This window comes from Diabrotica undecimpunctata, chromosome 4 (assembly GCF_040954645.1).
Source record: "Diabrotica undecimpunctata isolate CICGRU chromosome 4, icDiaUnde3, whole genome shotgun sequence".
In the NCBI taxonomy this organism is placed as follows: domain Eukaryota; kingdom Metazoa; phylum Arthropoda; class Insecta; order Coleoptera; family Chrysomelidae; genus Diabrotica; species Diabrotica undecimpunctata.
This window is the reverse complement of record NC_092806.1, coordinates 161,416,062-161,433,586: the sequence shown is the minus strand read 5'-3', so window position 1 is coordinate 161,433,586 and position 17,525 is coordinate 161,416,062. Positions and strand designations below refer to the sequence as shown.

Sequence of the window (17,525 nt, the reverse complement as noted above, 5' to 3'; positions counted from 1 at the left end):
TATTTGCATTGACGGTACTCTTTCAGAAATGTCGGGAATATAACAAGAAGAGTACATATGTATGCTTCATAGACTTTAGGAAGGCATTTGACCGAGTGCAGCATATGAATTTAATAAATGAACTAAAAAACATCAATTTAGACAAAAAAGTCATTTAGTTTATTAAGGCTATAGACTGGAACCAGAAAGCAGTAGTAAAGGTGAACGATATAGAAACAAATAATATACCGATTGCGAGAGGGGTCAGGCAAGGATGCGTCTTGCCTCCGACGCTTTTCAACGTGTACTCACAGGTCATATTCAGAAAAGCCTTATGGGAAAGAAAAGAGGGAATAAGAATTGGTGGATAAATCGTAAACACCATGAGATTTGCAGATGACACGGTAATTATGGCTGAGGGTATGGAAGAACTACAAACTTTACTAGATGCAATAATATGTCATGTTTATTAACACGGGAACCTATAAAAGTATGTAGCTTATGATTTGATTGTAATAATCGCCATAAATTGCAAATTTCATAGGAGGACCATTTGGCATGGAGGGGAGCTCGTAATAGTTTGATAATTCAATGGACTTTTCGTTCTTTTAATTTTTTTTTTCTGTTCCGAACGTACTGTATACTATTATTTGTAATTTATAATGAAAAATATAACCAAATCGTATTAAAAACACTAATCCTCTATCCAACAAATAATATAAGCTCACATAACTTTTATCAGTAGAAAGTTCTAATAAATCCGGCTTTGGAGTAACGCAAGATAGGCATGTTCAAAACACGCCGAACCGGTAAACTCCTATCAGAATTTGGACGAAAATTGGATTCGAATATTTGCTTTGTAGTCTCGTACCGACAAATAAGCCACTAGCCCGGAGCCAAAAAGCGGTGCATGTAATTAAAACGAGGGGCACAAACCGAATCTCAATATAGACACTCTCTTTTACTCTATTATAAAATTACTCTTCCACCGGCGGTTACTTAGATAGAATGAATGACACTCAAAATCCTTTTGTTTTTTAAGAACTAAATTTGTAGGCAACTCTGAAAAGGATCCAGTATATTTTACGTAAACACCTACGTATATTACAGGATTACCAACAAACTAAAAGAGATCGAGTTACAACTAGAATGGGGAGTAGAAGATACTTGGCAAAAAATCAGGAAATGCATCAACTAATTAGCCGAAAAAGCAATGGGAAAGCGGGAAATTAACACGAGGCCGATAAACCATGGTTTTGTCAACAGGTAAAAGAACTCTCTAAATTAAAACACAAATGCTACCTGAGATATAAAAGCACACAATCGGAAGTAGCTCTTGCAGAATATGTCCAAGTAAGAAACGAAGTAAACGCAAGAATAAAATCAATCAAAAGAGAACATTGGGCTAAACCAGCGATATGGACTACGATCTACATGGTGCCCAAAAAAAAGTACGGAAAATGCTTCGGAACAGGAAAAAAACCAGTTAACGAATTTGTGCAGACCAAGGGAGACATGGCTATAGAGACATGGCAACAGCATTTTAAGGAGTTATGTAATGTTGAAGAAACGCTGAATATAAACGAATACGAAGCAAATATAAGTGCTACAATCAATAACGAAGAGGTAGAAACAAAGATCAAGAAGCTAAAAAACAGGAAACGGTATACCCAATGAACTCTTAAAATATGGAGGCCCTGAACTTGCAAGTAAACTGTTACAACTATTAAACAAAATCTTAAATGACACAGAAACACCACAGGAATGGCATACGAGCATCACAATTCGAATATTTAAAAAAGGTCAAAAAACTTGCCCACAAAACTACAGAGGAATAACCCTCTTAAATACAACGATGAAACTTTTCAGAGCATTCTTAAGGACAAATTAGACAGGCAAATTACTAATACTGAAGAACAACATGGTTTTACAAGAGGGAGGTCTATAACAGATGCAGTATACATAATAAAATAAATAAAAGAGAAAGCTATAGAGTTCGGCATGCCAGCGTATATTTGCTTCATTGATCTGACAAAGGCGTTTGACAGGGTTCTTATGGGAGACATTATAAATATATTATTAGAAAATAAAACACCAACCAATATAACAAAGACAGTCCATAACCTAAATAACACCAATGTAGCCAAAGTTAGAGCAGGAGACCAATTCACTGAAAATATTCCAACACCGGGAGGAATTAGACAAGGCGACAGTTTAAGCCCCTACATGTTTAACCTAATCATGGGCAAAATTATAAACAAAGTAACATCTCTCAATCTCGGATACAGAATGGGCAACAAAAGAATTGGTATGGTGTGTTACGCAGATAATGCAGCAATTATTGCCGAATCAGAAGATGATCTCCAGAGACAGCTCTTTCAGTTCTTTCAAATAAGCCGCCAACTAAATATGACCATTTCTATCAACAAAACTAAATGTATGACAATAGCAAAAGATCCGCTCAGATGTAAATTAGTGTTTGAGAACAACCCCATAGAACAGGTGATGCAATTCAGATATCTGGGCATAGATATTTCAAGCACACACGACCCAGTAAAGGACCTAAGGAGTCCGATTAACAAAGCATCTGCATTGTCGGGATGTCTGCAGAAGATAGTCTGGTCAAATCCGTATATGCGCACAGATAGTAAAATTAAAATCTACGAGACTTGCATACGACCGATCATGACATATAGCATAGAAGTGCGCGAAAATACCAACAAAGCGAAACATAAGGGTTGCCGAAATAAAAACCCTAAGAACCATAGTGGGCAAAACAATAAGAGACAAGGTGAGAAATACAAACGTCAGAGAGAGTGCAAAATTCAAGATATTGTAAGACCCAGAACAAGGTTCCTTGATAACATCTATGAAGACAGAATAATGATGATGATGGTGATTCAATAGACTGATACCTCTGTCGTTTATTGTAGTTTTGATTTCGATATCATCATTCAATCTTCGCTTATCCACTGCTGGACATAGATCTCCCTCATAATTTTCCATCTATTTCGATCTTGTGCCTCTTGCATCCAATTCCTATGACAACGTTTTAGATCGTCAGTCCAACGTGTTGGTGGACGACCTCTGCTTCGGTAGGCATCATCTCTTGGTCTTCATTCCAGTATCCGCTTTGTCCATCTATTATCTGTCATTCTAGCCACGTGACCTGCCCAGTTCCATTTCAGTGTTGTTACTCTCTCTACTGCATCAGCCACTCCTGTTCTTTGTCGTAGCTGGCGATTTGGGATCTTGTCTCGTAGTGAAACGCCCAACATAGCATGCTCCATCGCCCTTTGACACACACGGATCTTTTGAACTGTTCTCCTTGTCATGGTCAACGTTTCCGCACCGTAAGTTAACACTGGCAAAACACACTGATTAAACGTTTTTCTTTTAAGGCATATTGGTATATCAGACGATTTGAAAATATGGTTCAGCTTGCCGAAGGCTGCCCAAGTCAGTCTTATACGACGCAGAAGCTCAACGGTTTGGTTATCTTTTCCTATGCGAATCTCATAACCTAGGTATTTATAGGCCATTACTTGGTCTATGGATCTTGTTTCTATAATTCTATGGATTTCGATATATTATTGGGTAATTTATTTTTTATTAAATAACTTTTCACTATGCTCTAGTAGACTGATATAAATAATGCATACAAATACTCCATTGTTTATCTCTATTTTGTACTGTCTTAGAATAACTGTTAGTTGTCAATTTTTTTTATTACTTATTTCAGAATATTATTTTTCTACTTCGACCTCGTTGCATCAATACCGTACAAATTTAACTATATCGTTTTGTACTTACATACAATCATTTGAATTCCATGAATTTAAATATATTCCTCTTACCGTTGGTGGAATAAGGTTTCCAATGCCGAACAACGTAAAAGTAGCTGGGCAAAGGTGTACCTCAGGGGCCTATCTCGATAAATTATGAGTATATATTCTGCTCGAGAGCAGCTTCCTACGTTTCTACCCTTCTCTTTATCTTCGAGGGCTCCACGGCGAAGGAAAACTCAGCTGAAAATTGTATTTAGTCGGTCTTGATAGACTCCTACAAACGACGGGAACGCAAAAAGGGCAATAGGACAAAGAACTTGTGTACAAAGTGAATTAGGCGGTGAAGGTATATGTACAAAGAGGTACATATGAGAAATTGGTTGGTTTGATTACAATGTAATAATCAAAGAGAGAAAATGCAGTAAATGAAAAAAAAAGAGGCATATCATAAAAAAATATACTCTGAAAACTCTGAAACAGGGATTGTGAGGCAGAAATGTTAGCATATCAATCATTTTGAATATATTGTCTGTCCCAAAAGTAATACAAAATTCATAATTTTGTTACTGATAAATTTTTGAAAAAAAGATAATAACAATTTATTTTTTAAACATTTTTGTAAGGAATAACTTTTCTTAAATAAAGTTTTGTTTTCGTTATCAATCGATGACTTTCAGTTCTTATTCTTTTATAGTCTTGGTACGACTCATTCGTTTTTTTTTATTTAGATTGTAAGAAAGCTTTCTTTTTTTTGATGTAATTTGTCAAGTGGCTTTTGTTGGCAATTTTTTATATTTGTGTATTTTTCTCACTTAAAAGACTTCTCGAGCACCCTCCAGAATACTTCCAGAAATTTTTGCCAGCTTGTTTTTTTTTTCGATATTGAAGCAAAGCTTCTATACGGGCGTTGTATTTTATTTTTTTCTCTATAGTGAAATGCTGAGGTGACCGTTACGGAACTACCGCCACAAGATGGCGTCGTCACGAGTATCGCCATAGAATAGCGGGTCTTTACATCGATTCTTTACATCAAAAAAGAATTTTTGCATTAAATGTCTAAAAATTCAGTAACTAGTTTAAAAATTAGAAATATTGTTGTAAAATGGCTGGGTTGTGTACATGATCAAACAACATTTAATAATAGTGGCATACAAAGATTTAAAGCTGGAGACTTTGGTATGTTTATTTATTTATTTATTTATTTATTTATTTATTTATTTATTTATCAATAAATTAAATTTAAAAATTCACAAGGTTCTTAAGCTGAGCTTTAAATTCTGTTGGAATACTATAACAATCCAACCTTTGGGAATAATTATTAGCAAACCTTGGTGTTCTAGATGTGAATGAATTGAGTCCGTAGTTTGTGCAATGGGGTCTAACATAAAAGGGTTGATTTAGCCTTGTTTGTCTACTGGGAACATGAAGATTAATTATTTCCAATAGTTGAGGACCAAACAGTTAATTTCTTCAATCCTTTGGTTTTGTTTAAATGCAACAAATCTTAAGAATTTGTGTTGAACTCTCTCAATGGCTTGAATATGGGTGTTATAGTGAGAAGACCAAACACATGAACAGTAATCTAGTCGGGGTCTCACAAGTGAACAATACAAAATTTTTATGGATGCGATATTTAGAAAGTCTTTAGCACAACGTTTGAGAAACCCTAAAAGTTGAAGTGATTTATAGACAACAGTTGAGATATGGGGGATGTAGGATAAGCTGGAATCGAGCACAACACCTAAGTCTTTTATCTGAGATACAGAGTCCAAAGGGCAACCATTAATAGTATAGATATGATTTGTAGGAGTTTTATTCCAACCAGAAACTATTAAATGATACTTTTTAACATTAAGTTTTTTTTTTTTTTTTTTTTTTTTTTATTAGAAAAAGATGTCGCATCCACCAAAAGGTTATTAGCGACGGAACAAAATATAAATAACATAGTTAAACACCTACAGATTATACAAAATGTTTATGGATCTGAGATAATTCACTATATTGTCACAGGAACAGTTTTGACCTAGAGCCTGTGGTAGAGCGTTTGGGATCTTGTAGCGCTGTCTTTCTTGGTCATATTTACTACAAATTGTTAAAAAGTGTTCGACTGTTAATCGGACGTTACACTGATCACATATAGGTGGATTTTTCTTTGTGAAAAGGTAGGAGTGCGTTAATCTGGTATGTCCTAGACGTAAACGCGCAACCGCAATTTGTTCTCGTCTATTGCGCGACGATGGAAACCACTGAGACACATTATTTTTAATTTTATTTAAATTGGAATTAGTTTGAGACCACTCATTTCGCCACAAACACAACACTTTATTTTTAAAATAAGCTTTTAAGTCAGTGGAAACACACTTGTCTATCGGCTCCGACAAATCACTTAAAATTGCCTCTCGTGCTATCCTGTCAGCTTCTTCATTTCCTGTTATTCCGACGTGTGAGGGAACCCATAAAAATTGGACGCTTCTTCCATGCTCATGAGCTTGGGAAAGCTGGTATTTTAGCAACTTTTCAAAAGGATGTTTGGGAAAAATGTGTTTTAATGAATTTAAAGAGCTAAGGGAATCTGTTATAATCAGGGCTTTTGTGAGTGTAAGCTCGTTAAGAAGTTTCACAGCACGGTATATGGCATAGAGTTCAGCTGAATATGTGCTGCATGCTGGGGGTAAACGGAAAAGAAGATTGTTTTCTGAAGAAACGATTGATGCCCCCACTCCGTCTTCGGATTTAGATGCATCTGTGTAGATTTTATGGTAGTCGGGGTACTTATTTATGAGGGCCTCAAACTTGGACCGAATTAGAGAATGATGTGTATTAGATTTATCTAAATACTCTAGAGATGCATCGCAAGTTGGTATATCGATCAGCCAAGGCTCGGGGTATTTAATATCCGAGGAGAAAACCTCCGGAAAATTGATGTTTAGGTTTTGAAGAATGGATTTAATTCTTTCGTAATATGGTTTTTTAGTATAGCGAATACCTTGAAATAAGTTTAAATATTTATTTGTAAAAGTATTTTGATGTATTGGCTTTGAAGTATTGCTCGCGACTGAGGCTGCATGTGATAGAGCGAGGTACATGCGGCGGTGATGTAGCGATGGTTCTCCTAAAAGAGCATAAATGCTGGATACAGGTGTAGTTGGGAAAGCCCCTAAGATTAATCTGAGACTTTTGTTATGAATAATATCTAATGATTTCAGTAGAGATTTATTAGCAGTGGAATAGGCAATTGCTCCATAATCTAGCTTAGAACGTATTAAAGATTTATACAGGAGGAGTAGAGTGGATTGGTCTGAGCCCCAGTTTTTATTACAGAGAGATCTTAAAACATTTAATCTTTTATTGCAGGAAAGGATTAGTTCTGAGATGTGATTTTTCCATGTTAACTTTGAATCAAAGATTAAACCCAAGAATTTGTGGTGATCTCTAAACTCCAGCTGTTTCTCATACATTCTTAGGTTAGGAGGTTGTGGCAAGGAACTTGAAGAGAATACGACTCCTATTGATTTTTCTACTGAAAATTGAAAACCTGTAAAGTTGGACCAATTTTCGAGAGTATCTAAAAAGTTTTGAAGGATTGATGACATTGAGGAAATATTTTTACCTTTAATAGATACCACTAGGTCATCAGCGTATAAACGAGCCTGTAAGGGTGCTTGAATGTTTTTGATGATGTCGTTTATTGCTACCAGAAATAGTGTTGGACTGAGTATGGATCCTTGGGGTGTACCATTTTCCAAACTATAAATATTTGAAAAGATATTATTTATTTTTACTTGAAAAGATCTGTTATTTAAAAAGTTTTGGATGAAAGCAAGGCAGTGACCTTGAATATTCCATTTATGAAGTTGTCTTAAAATGTTGTATTTCCAAGCTTTATTAAATGCACGTTCTAAGTCAAAAAATATAGCAACACATTTTTGGTTTGTAGCAAGAGCTTCATGTATTTCACTTTCCAAATCTAAAATGTTGTCTGTGGATGACCGATCTTTTCTAAAGCCATTTTGCTCGGAGATTAAGAAATTAGAATTTTCTAAAACCCATGAGAGTCTGGAGTTAACAATATTTTCTAGTAATTTGCAGGTTGTCGATGTCAGAGATATGGGTCGATATGATTCTGGGTCATATTTAGGTTTATTAGTTTTTAGGAAAGGAATGACTATTGCATTTGACCAAATAGCTGGCCATTGGTGGTGAAGCCAAATTCTGTTGAATATGTTTAAGAGATACGTTATGGCTGAAACAGGGAGATGTTTCAGAAATGCTGAAGGAATATCATCAGGCCCCGGACTAGAGTCCTTCAAGTTAAGAATAGATGAGTTTATCTCTTGAAAAGTGATGGGATGGTTTAATGAATTGTTTTGTGCTTCAAACAGATAAATGGGATTTTGTTCGGCGAATTCTTTGGCTTTGAGAAAATTGGCCGTATACTGTTGATTCGATGAGTGGCCTTGATAGATTCTTCCAAAAATGTTTGCAATATCGCTGCTCGATGTTATGAAATTATTATTTTCTTTTAGCCCCGTGAAATTATATGAAGTATGTAAACCAGAAATTTTCCTAACTTTGTTCCAGACATCAGAGAGGGGAGTATTGCTATTAATTTCCGATACGTATTTGTTCCATGAAAATTGTTTAGCCGTTTTGACAGTTAGCTGTGCCCTTGCTTTTAGCATTTTGAATTTTAATTTATTTTCGGATGTTTTATGTTTTTTGTATCGGTTTAGGGCTGATTTACTTTCACGGATTGCTGTAGCACAACGGTCATTCCACCATGGTACAGGACATCGGCCCTTAACAGATTTAGATTTACCAATAAATTTGTGGGCGGCGCTTAAGATAAGTTGATTAAACTGTTCTACATTCGAGTTAACATCGTCTGTTATATCCAAACTGGAAATGTTATTATCGATATATTGGGAGAATTCTTGCCAATTTGAATTTTTTATTCTCCACTTAGATATGAATATGGGTCCTGATGAGGGATAATTATGGTTTCTAATTAGGATTGGAAAATGGTCACTACCATATGTATAGGTTTGAGCGTCCCAACTGAGACAATGAGCTAAATTTGGGTCGCAGAGAGTTAAATCGATGCATGAGGAATATCCTGTTGAAATATTGAATCTTGTAGGGCTACCATCATTAAGAAAATTTATATTAAGTTGATCTAAGATATCGGCAATACTTGAACCTCTGACAGACGTGTGATCTGAACCCCATATTATGTTGTGAGCATTAAAGTCGCCTAGAATTATACGAGGACGTGGCAGTTGCTCTAATAACCTGCAAAAGCTATCAGAACTGACTTGTTTGTCAGAAGGAAGGTAAACATTACAAATAGATACTAAACTGGTAGATATGATTCTGATAGCAACGGCCTCCAAATCACTGACTATTGGAATTTGTATCGCCTCGATGGATTTGTTTACTAGTATTGCTACACCACCGCTTGCACGACTTGCATCTGTACGGTCTTTGCGGAAACAAGTGAAATTTTTTGAATTGTACAACTGATTGGTCTTTAAGTTTGTCTCCTGTAGACAAATAATATCTGGAGAATATTCAGATAAAAGAAGCTGTAGCATAGGGAGACGATGGAAGAATCCATCAATGTTCCATTGAAGTATCGAGTTGAATGTTGTTAATAGATTCGGAGTTAGATGATACTGAACGATTGTCTACAGAAGAGTCACTATCTAAGTCAGAAATCTCTTTCCCTAAGTGGGTGAGTAGTTTCTTTTGAAGTTTTGTAAACTTACTTTTTGTAGATCTATTATTTGCATATTGATAGCTGCTTTGTAAAAGATGGAGTAAACCAGCCATATCAGTTGTAAATTCTTTAACGACGCTAATAGTGTCGGGGGAGCCTTGAACATTATCAATCAGTAAGGACAATTGGTGGAAATTTAAAACGAATGGTGGGGTATGATTATCAATGAAATTTTCAAGAGTTTCCCGTGTAGATTGAACTTTAGATGAGCGCGGTTTTTTTTGTTTGGAGAGTTTGGGTTTTGCAAACAGATTTTCTGATGAGATTGCTGAATCTGAAGGAGGCGTGTCGATCTCACCAATACTGCGTTTTATGGAAGAACTTGCGTTTTCGCAATTGCTATTAGAGTTTTCACTTAGATGATGTGGCTTTATTACATTTGGAAGTAATGGAGCAAACTCATTGGTAGTGACAGAAGTCGAGCTTGTAGTTTTATTTGTAAGATTGGTTGAATTGGTAGTTTCAAAAAATTGTGATGATGTATCAGTTTTATTAGAATTTTCTGCAGTTGTATCTAATGGAAGAGGAGCTGGTAGATTGGAAAATATTGCTTCCGAAGTTTGTGAAAACGGTGTTGCCGCTGAATGAGGTCGATTAAAAGTGTTGTTATGAGTCGGAGTATTAGTAGTTTCTTTGTCGTGGAGATTTGTAGGTGTAGGTGATATGCTCGGATATGATAATGGATAATTTGATGACTGCTGGGTGTTTGGTACCTTGTGTAGTATACTTGTTAAAGCTGTTTGATTTGGTACTTCATTGTTTGACTCAATATGAGTTGATTCCGTTACTGAACTGGTTTTGCATTGGGATGATATGTGTCCTGTATTTTTGCAAATAAAGCAGGTGAGTGTACCTTGTGACAAAAATATGCGGTAAGGTGTTTGGTCGAAATTTATTAGAATAGAATCTGGAATTGGTGATGTTATAGGGCTTATATAAACTTGCCTCCGAAAGCTCAATATGTGACTATATTCGGGAAGAGTCGAGCTAATTTTCAGAAATGTTATTGGGGAAATAAGCTTTAAACCGATATTCTGTAATTCTTCAACTAATACTTGATGAGGAATTGACGGGCAGACTCCAGACAAGACTAGTCTTTCTGCTGGAGAGACAAGTCTTCGTGCTGTTACAACTTCGCCGAGTACTTCTATAGAGCCATGTTGTGTCATGAAGTTATCTACTACGGTTTTGTTTGCCAAATACATGCAGATTCTATTATGAGATAATCTAGATGAAAAAATAATATTTTTTGGGTTGATGATTGTACCCAAAGGAATGAGATAATCCTGCAGTTTAGCATTATCGATACAACTAAAAACAATTGCTTGGTTCTTACTCGGAAAAGAATGTGAAGCGGCTGAAGCATAACTGTTTGTGATATTCGAACGTTGATTTACTGGACTGGTTAGATCGGAAGGTGTGTTTACATTGTGTGAAGTCATTTTAAGCTGCGGTGGCGAAGGCCTTACTCCGACTCTGGTAAATGAAAAACCAGTCGCATGCTACCATAAGCTACTTATAGCAGCTAACCTCACAAAATGTTTGTACGGTAGTGTATATTTATTATTTGACGTTTTCTTTTCACAATAATAAAATAATAATTACGTATAGATGACTTACGTAGTAGTATCTAGTAGATAAACACTTTAATTTTAAAAAACTATTTAATAAAACCCCATTAAGTTTTTGATAGTCACCATCATTCTTAATTTACAAATATAAATCGTCAGCAAACATTAGGAAAGAAGCAAAGAGGAAACAGAAGGCAATGTCATTAACATAGTTATTGCCTAGAAGAGGTCCCAAGTGTGATCCTTGTGGTACTCCTGAAAGTACCTTAATCTCAAACGATTGAAAGCCCTGAACACGTACTATTTGTTCAGTTAGGTAGGATAACAACCTTTCTAAAAGTTCACCCTGGATACCCAGACTCCCCAAGTTATTGATTAAAATCTTGTGATTTATCCGGTCAAAAGCCTTTGTAAAGGCTGTGTATACAATGAACGTGGAAGCCATCTTCAAGAGATTCTGTAAGGAAATCAGTAAATGTCAATAAATTAAGTTCAGTGGGTCGGCTAGAGAGAAATCCAAATTGCTGGTAGATCAAACAGCCTTTTAAAGTTGCTGACAAATAGTCACAGACAAGGCTCTCAAAAACTTTGGGAATACAACCTAGAATGCGAATAGGCCGATAATTGTTTATTTGAGAATTATCTCCAGATTTTAGTATTGGGGTAATAAAGCTAGTTTTCCAGTAGACCAAGAATAGTGGCATACAAAGATTTAAAGCTCGAGACTTTGTTATGTTTGTACAATTTTTGATAGTTGGTCAGTGTATATACACTTTGTAATCATATTTGATGACACCGATAGACAAAATGCTAGAATAGAAGCAGAGAATCTGTATAAAGAATCTTCGTCTTGTCCATTACCTCTGTTAATTTCGTTTCTCTGTTATTTTTTTTTGGTTTCTGCTTTCGTGTTCTATTTTTTCAAATTATTCCCGATCTCTATTCCATATTCATGCCCCATTATTTGTTTTTAGTTTTTAAAATCATACCGTTACATTTTTTCCTTCTGATTTAGCTTCTTTTTTGTTCATTCTGATCTTTCCCTGTATCGTTAATATATATTTCTTTTCCCTTAATGTCTCTCTTGATTCTTATTACCATTAAATATAGTAATATTTTTGTTTATTTACATTAAATAAAGTAACTCATTTAAAATAACAGAAGACAATAGTTTCAGAGATTTTTTTTAACAGGATGAGAGGTATAATAAGGATAGGTCACAAATATTAACTTTCACTAAAATTATCAGCAACGCATAAGAGCCCTCTGTTAAAGCAACACTCTGTGTAAAATGCCATCCAAAGATAACCTTTTAAAATATGCAATACTGACAGTACAGGAATTACAAACGTATGACATGGGAAATTTATTATATCACCCCTAATATTAAGATTGCAGCATTATTCTGGCCGGATGAAAATTGTATGGTGTAATAAAGGGCAAGTTAGATTGATGAAGGGTAGTAAACACAATGACGTAGATTATATGGGGGAGATTTGTACACAAAAATGTTAATTGACTTTTGAAAAATATTAATTGATGTTTTAATATTTTTAAAAGTAATATTATTGATATCCCAGCAATGATCTTGTCAGCCTTGGAGATTATATTAGACATCTTATTGACTTCTCGTCTCTTGTTTTGTTATCTTTATTTGTTTTTATTGACTTTATATGTCTATTTTTATGATATATTTGTTTATTAATTAATATTATTATTTGATTGTTTTTTTGGTAGCTGAATTTTGAGTAATTGTGGTTTAAGCAAGATATTGAACCAACAATTCGCTAATAAAGCTTAAAAAGCCTTTATTCGTTTACAGAGACTTTACAAATAAAAAGATTTAATATTTTTTTATACGCTCACTTGCACGAAAAATGGAGCACTTGCATTTTTTAAACAAAAACTTAAAATTCTAATTCTTTAAACTTTTTTTATTATAATAACGTAAACACAAACGAAACAAACTATTTTCAGTAATTTCCAATAAAACTTAAGTGTTTATCCCCAAAAAAAATGCATAAACAATCAGAAATGAAAAATACTCTATTCTTATCACTTTTAAAAGTGCAAAGGTAGCTGTTAGTATTTTATTGTTATTCTTTTGTTCTTGTTGATGTGAGTAAAATCAAGTCAAATCATGTGTCAAACAAAATTTGAAGTTGAATTGCGTTGATTTAATCTCAAGAATTATGGTTGTAAATCCCGAAACAGCAGTTGCTATTGTTGCGTTGGTTCAAGACAGAGAAAGTGAGCGATATTTTGCTCAAAAGTCTCAAATATCCAATAGTAGTGTGCACCGTATTTTAACACGTTTCTTGGCAACTGGAGCTTACACTAGACGACCGGAAACCGGTCCCCAACGAAGAACTAGTTCCCGCGATGATCGTTACATCCTATTATAAAGTCTACGAAATCGTCATGCAACGGCTGTAAAAATCCGAAATCAACTTTAGTACGTAACAATTAGACGAAGGCTTGGAGAAGCAAATTTAAGCAGTCGCAGACCTGCAACAGGCCTACAGGCGCCTACTTCTCAGGCGCCATCGCTCCATGCTCATTTTATAGTAAATAATTGAAGGCACGTTTTATTTACTGATAAGTCCAGGTTTACCTTGCGGTTTCCAGATGGCCGTGAGAGAGTATGGCCAAAAGCATATGACCGTTTTGCAGAATGTACTTTAAGTCATAGGGTAGGCTATCAAGGGGGCTCAATTATGGTGTGGGATGGAATTTCTCTAGAGGCACGTACAGAATTGTACATCGTTTCGCCTTATGTCATACATCGTACATTTTGTTTTGCCTTATGTTGGTTTTGTTGGAAATGACCTTGTTCTGATGCACGATAATGCCAAACCTCACAGTGCGAGAATCACTCAACAGTTTTTAAATGGAGTAAACATTTCTGTATGTAAACATTAGCAGAAACCCTCCAGAAAACCCGATAATATGCATAGGTGACGATCGCATAAAACGCGTGAAAACTTTTAAATACCTTAGCACCACAATCAATAACCAATCGGATCCACAACAAGAGATAAAAACCCGAATACTAATGGCAAGACAAGCTTTTGTGAAATTCAGACCGCTCCTATGTAATCAAAACCTAAATTTCGAAATACGCTACAGAATGGTCAAGTGCTACATATGGTCCATCTTGCTTTATGGCATGGAAACGTGGACTTTGAAAAAAACATCTATCAACAAACTTGAAGCATTTGAAATGTGGTCATTAAGAAGAATGATGCGCATACCTTGGGTGGATAGAGTTCGAAACGATGACGTCCTTAAGAGAGCCGGCGTGGAAAGAGAACTCTTTAAATTAATTAAAAAACGCAAGATTAGTTACCTTGGGCACATACTAAGAGGAGCAAAATATGAAATACCACAGTTAATCCTACAAGGGAAGATCGAAGGTAGGAGAGGAGCCGCCGCAAACAATTATCCTGGTTAAGGAATATTAAAGAATGGACAGAAATACACAATCCAGGCGAGCTGTGTCACGCCGCCAAGAACAGAATTTTAGTAATGAGATAGTCGCCTACGCACTTTGGTGTATGGCGTATTAAGAAGAAGAAGAAACATTTCTGTAATGGATTGGCCAGTATTGAGTCCAGACGCAAACTCAATCGAACATGTTTGGAACATGCTTGGGCGAACGATATGAAGTCGTATTTCTGCCTCTTTAACCTTTAAATCAGTTACAAAAAACTCTTTTAGAGGAATGGAAACTTATTCCTCAACAGTACATTTCTGATTTGATTTTAGGCATGCCAAGGAGAATTTAGGCAATAATTCGAGCACCTGGAAGAAACATTTATTATTAAAATCAGTTTGTCCGGACACATGATTTAAGTTTTCATTAATTGAGCGTCATTTTGTTATAACATTTACTTACGTTTTTTCCTTAATTTTTAAATTGTTATTTACTGAAACAGTTCTTTGTTCAAAAGTTAAATTTTGTTATTAGAAATTACTTAAAACAGTTTGTTTCTTAATAATAAAAGTTTAACGAAAATTAAAATTTTAAGTTTTTATTTTAAAAATTCAATTGCTCCGTTTATCTTGCCGATGAGTGTATATTAACAACCAACAGGTATGTATATGCCAACTTTCTACAGCTTCTGCCGCCCACTGCAATGCATCCACGATTTTGATGTCCATCTTGCTCGGTCTTTACATTACTTTTTAATTCCTTTTGTTCATTCCAATGCTCGTTTTTCTCTTCTATTTTTATTCCCTCGAATGTCTGTTTTCAGCATCAATCATCGTTTATACATGTCCTTACAATAGAAGTTAGTTAGTCGTCATTTGCCAACCAATTTTAAAGTGTGGATTAAACCATTTGCTAAAGTTGCTTCTACAACTGACTTGGAGATTGTCATTTTTGTCTTTAGGCTAATATAAGTAGAAAAATGTAATCAGTTAAGTTATTTTTTGCTGGACATCTCTTTCAGATAATCCTTCATTTTCTATCATTATTCTTAGATATTTAAATTAACACGTTTTTATATCTTTAATAGAAAGTTGAGGATATAGTTACGCTCAAGCTACATCACTGATCTCCTGAGTATAGAAGCCTATGGAATGATTCGAACATTTGAAAGAATACTTAACTGTCCAGAGATTTCTACTAAATTCTATAAGTATCGGCGCACAATACAAATAATAAAAATTCAACTGAAGAGTAAGTCTAATAAATATATTTTTAGCGTTAATTAAATAAACGTTGTAAATTGATTGTGTTTCTAGTGTTAGTGTTAAAAGTAATTAAAATAAACTTTGCAATATCTTTATTCGTCCTTTATTACGAGTTATTCCATCTTAACGTTAATGGTAAGTGCCAGATTTTCCTACTCTTTAGTAAATTTTCGAATTATATAACCCATATCTACTATCTTCTTCTTCTTCTTAAAGTGCCTATCCGTTCCGGACGTTGGCGATCATCACGGCTATCTTCACTTTGCTTATTGCAGCGCGGAACAGTTCAGTGGTAGTCGTGTTATACCACTTTCGCAAATTTTGAAGCCAGGAAATGCGTCTTCTTCCCGGTCCTCTCTTACCATTTACTTTCCCTTGGAGAATCAGCTGGAGAAGGCCGTAACCTTCTTGGTTTCTCATTACATGACCTAGATATTCCAACTTTTTAGTTTTGACGGTCATGAGAATTTCACATTCTTTCCCCATTCTACGCAGGACCTCCACATTAGTAACTCTGTCAACCCAGGATATACGTAAGATGCGCCTATAACACCACATTTCGAAAGCTTCGAGCCGATTCATAGATGCAACAGTCAGTGTCCATGCTTCCATTCCGTAGAGCAGAACTGTGAATATGTAGCAGTTCAATAGACGGCATTTTGTTTTTAATGATATGTCTCGACTGTTGAAAATAGTTCTCATTCTAACGAATGCTGCTTTTGCTTTTATTATTCGCTGTTTAATTTCTGTTGAGTGGTCCCATTGGCTATTTAAATTGGTGCCTAGATATGTATATTGCTCGACTCTTTCGATATTCTCTTGGTTGATTGTAAGTTGAGCGTTTAGTATTGGTTTTTTACTAATTGTCATAAATTTGGTTTTCTTTATGTTAAGAGCTAGTCCGTATCTGTTGCTGACTTCTGTTATGCGATTTGTTAATATCTGTAAGTCATTCAGATTTTCGGCAAAAACTATAGTGTCATCTGCATATCTAATGTTATTCAACCATTCACCGTTTATTAGTATTCCTTTCGCACAACCGTCTAAAGCTTCCTTAAATACCCATTCAGAATAAATATTGAACAACAATGGAGACAAAATACAGCCCTGTCGTACCACGTTCTATTGCAATTTTATCAGTTAACTGGTCTTCTATTTTGATTTTGGCCGTTTGATTGTAGTAAATGTTTCTGATAATTCTAAGATCTTTGTTGTCAATTCCAATTTACTGCATATCTACTATGATGCAATTTAACTTAATACAATTTAATACAATTACTTGATCGTCTACGATGCACTCTGCATTTTCTGTCTCCTAAAGACAGTAAACAATGTCTTCTAAAATATATTTTAAATAGCATTGGAGATAAAGAACATCTTCGTCTTAAGCCTTTCATAAGAGTGAAAGAGTTTGAAATATCGCCCTTTATTTTAATAGCACTTTTTGTGTTTTTTTATATATTCACTATTATGGTAAAATCTCTGGCTGTTCGTTTTACTTGAATTGTTGTAGTGCGAATATATTCTAAACGCAAGATATGCCTGCACGGAATTCACGTCAGTTTTCTATTTCAATATGCCAACAAGTACTGTAAGCAGATAAAACTAAATACTTTGGCATAACTCTGAAAACAAACGATCATTGGAAAGTTCGTTGGAAAAAGAAAAGAGAAGAGCTTGATCGAAAAATATGGATATTGAAACAAA

The 17,525-nt window shown here is 35.0% G+C and overlaps 1 protein-coding gene across 1 annotated transcript; it reads right to left on the bottom strand.

The window, feature by feature from the left end:
• Nucleotides 1-1,906: 1,906 nt before the first annotated feature.
• Nucleotides 1,907-11,562, bottom strand: LOC140439024 (uncharacterized). Its single transcript, XM_072528656.1, has 4 exons — nt 11,337-11,562; nt 8,004-9,249; nt 6,389-7,514; nt 1,907-1,921 (listed from the first exon to the last, which is right to left on the bottom strand). The coding sequence occupies exons 1-4, from the start codon at nt 11,560-11,562 to the stop codon at nt 1,907-1,909; spliced, it is 2,613 nt and encodes an 870-aa protein (XP_072384757.1).
• Between the last annotated feature and the right edge of the window lie 5,963 nt (nt 11,563-17,525).

What these genes read in the sequence shown, in the direction of transcription:
- LOC140439024 (XM_072528656.1), bottom strand. Translation starts at nt 11,562, where the DNA reads ATGGCTTCCACGTTCATTGTATACACAGCCTTTACAAAGGCTTTTGAC. An exon ending in ACACTTGGGACCTCTTCTAG is followed by an intron (nt 9,250 to 11,336) that starts GCAATAACTATG and finishes GTTTCCGCAAAG; the next exon opens with ACCGTACAGATGCAAGTCGT. An exon ending in CTCCCTGTTTCAGCCATAAC is followed by an intron (nt 7,515 to 8,003) that starts GTATCTCTTAAA and finishes AAATATTTATAG; the next exon opens with TTTGGAAAATGGTACACCCC.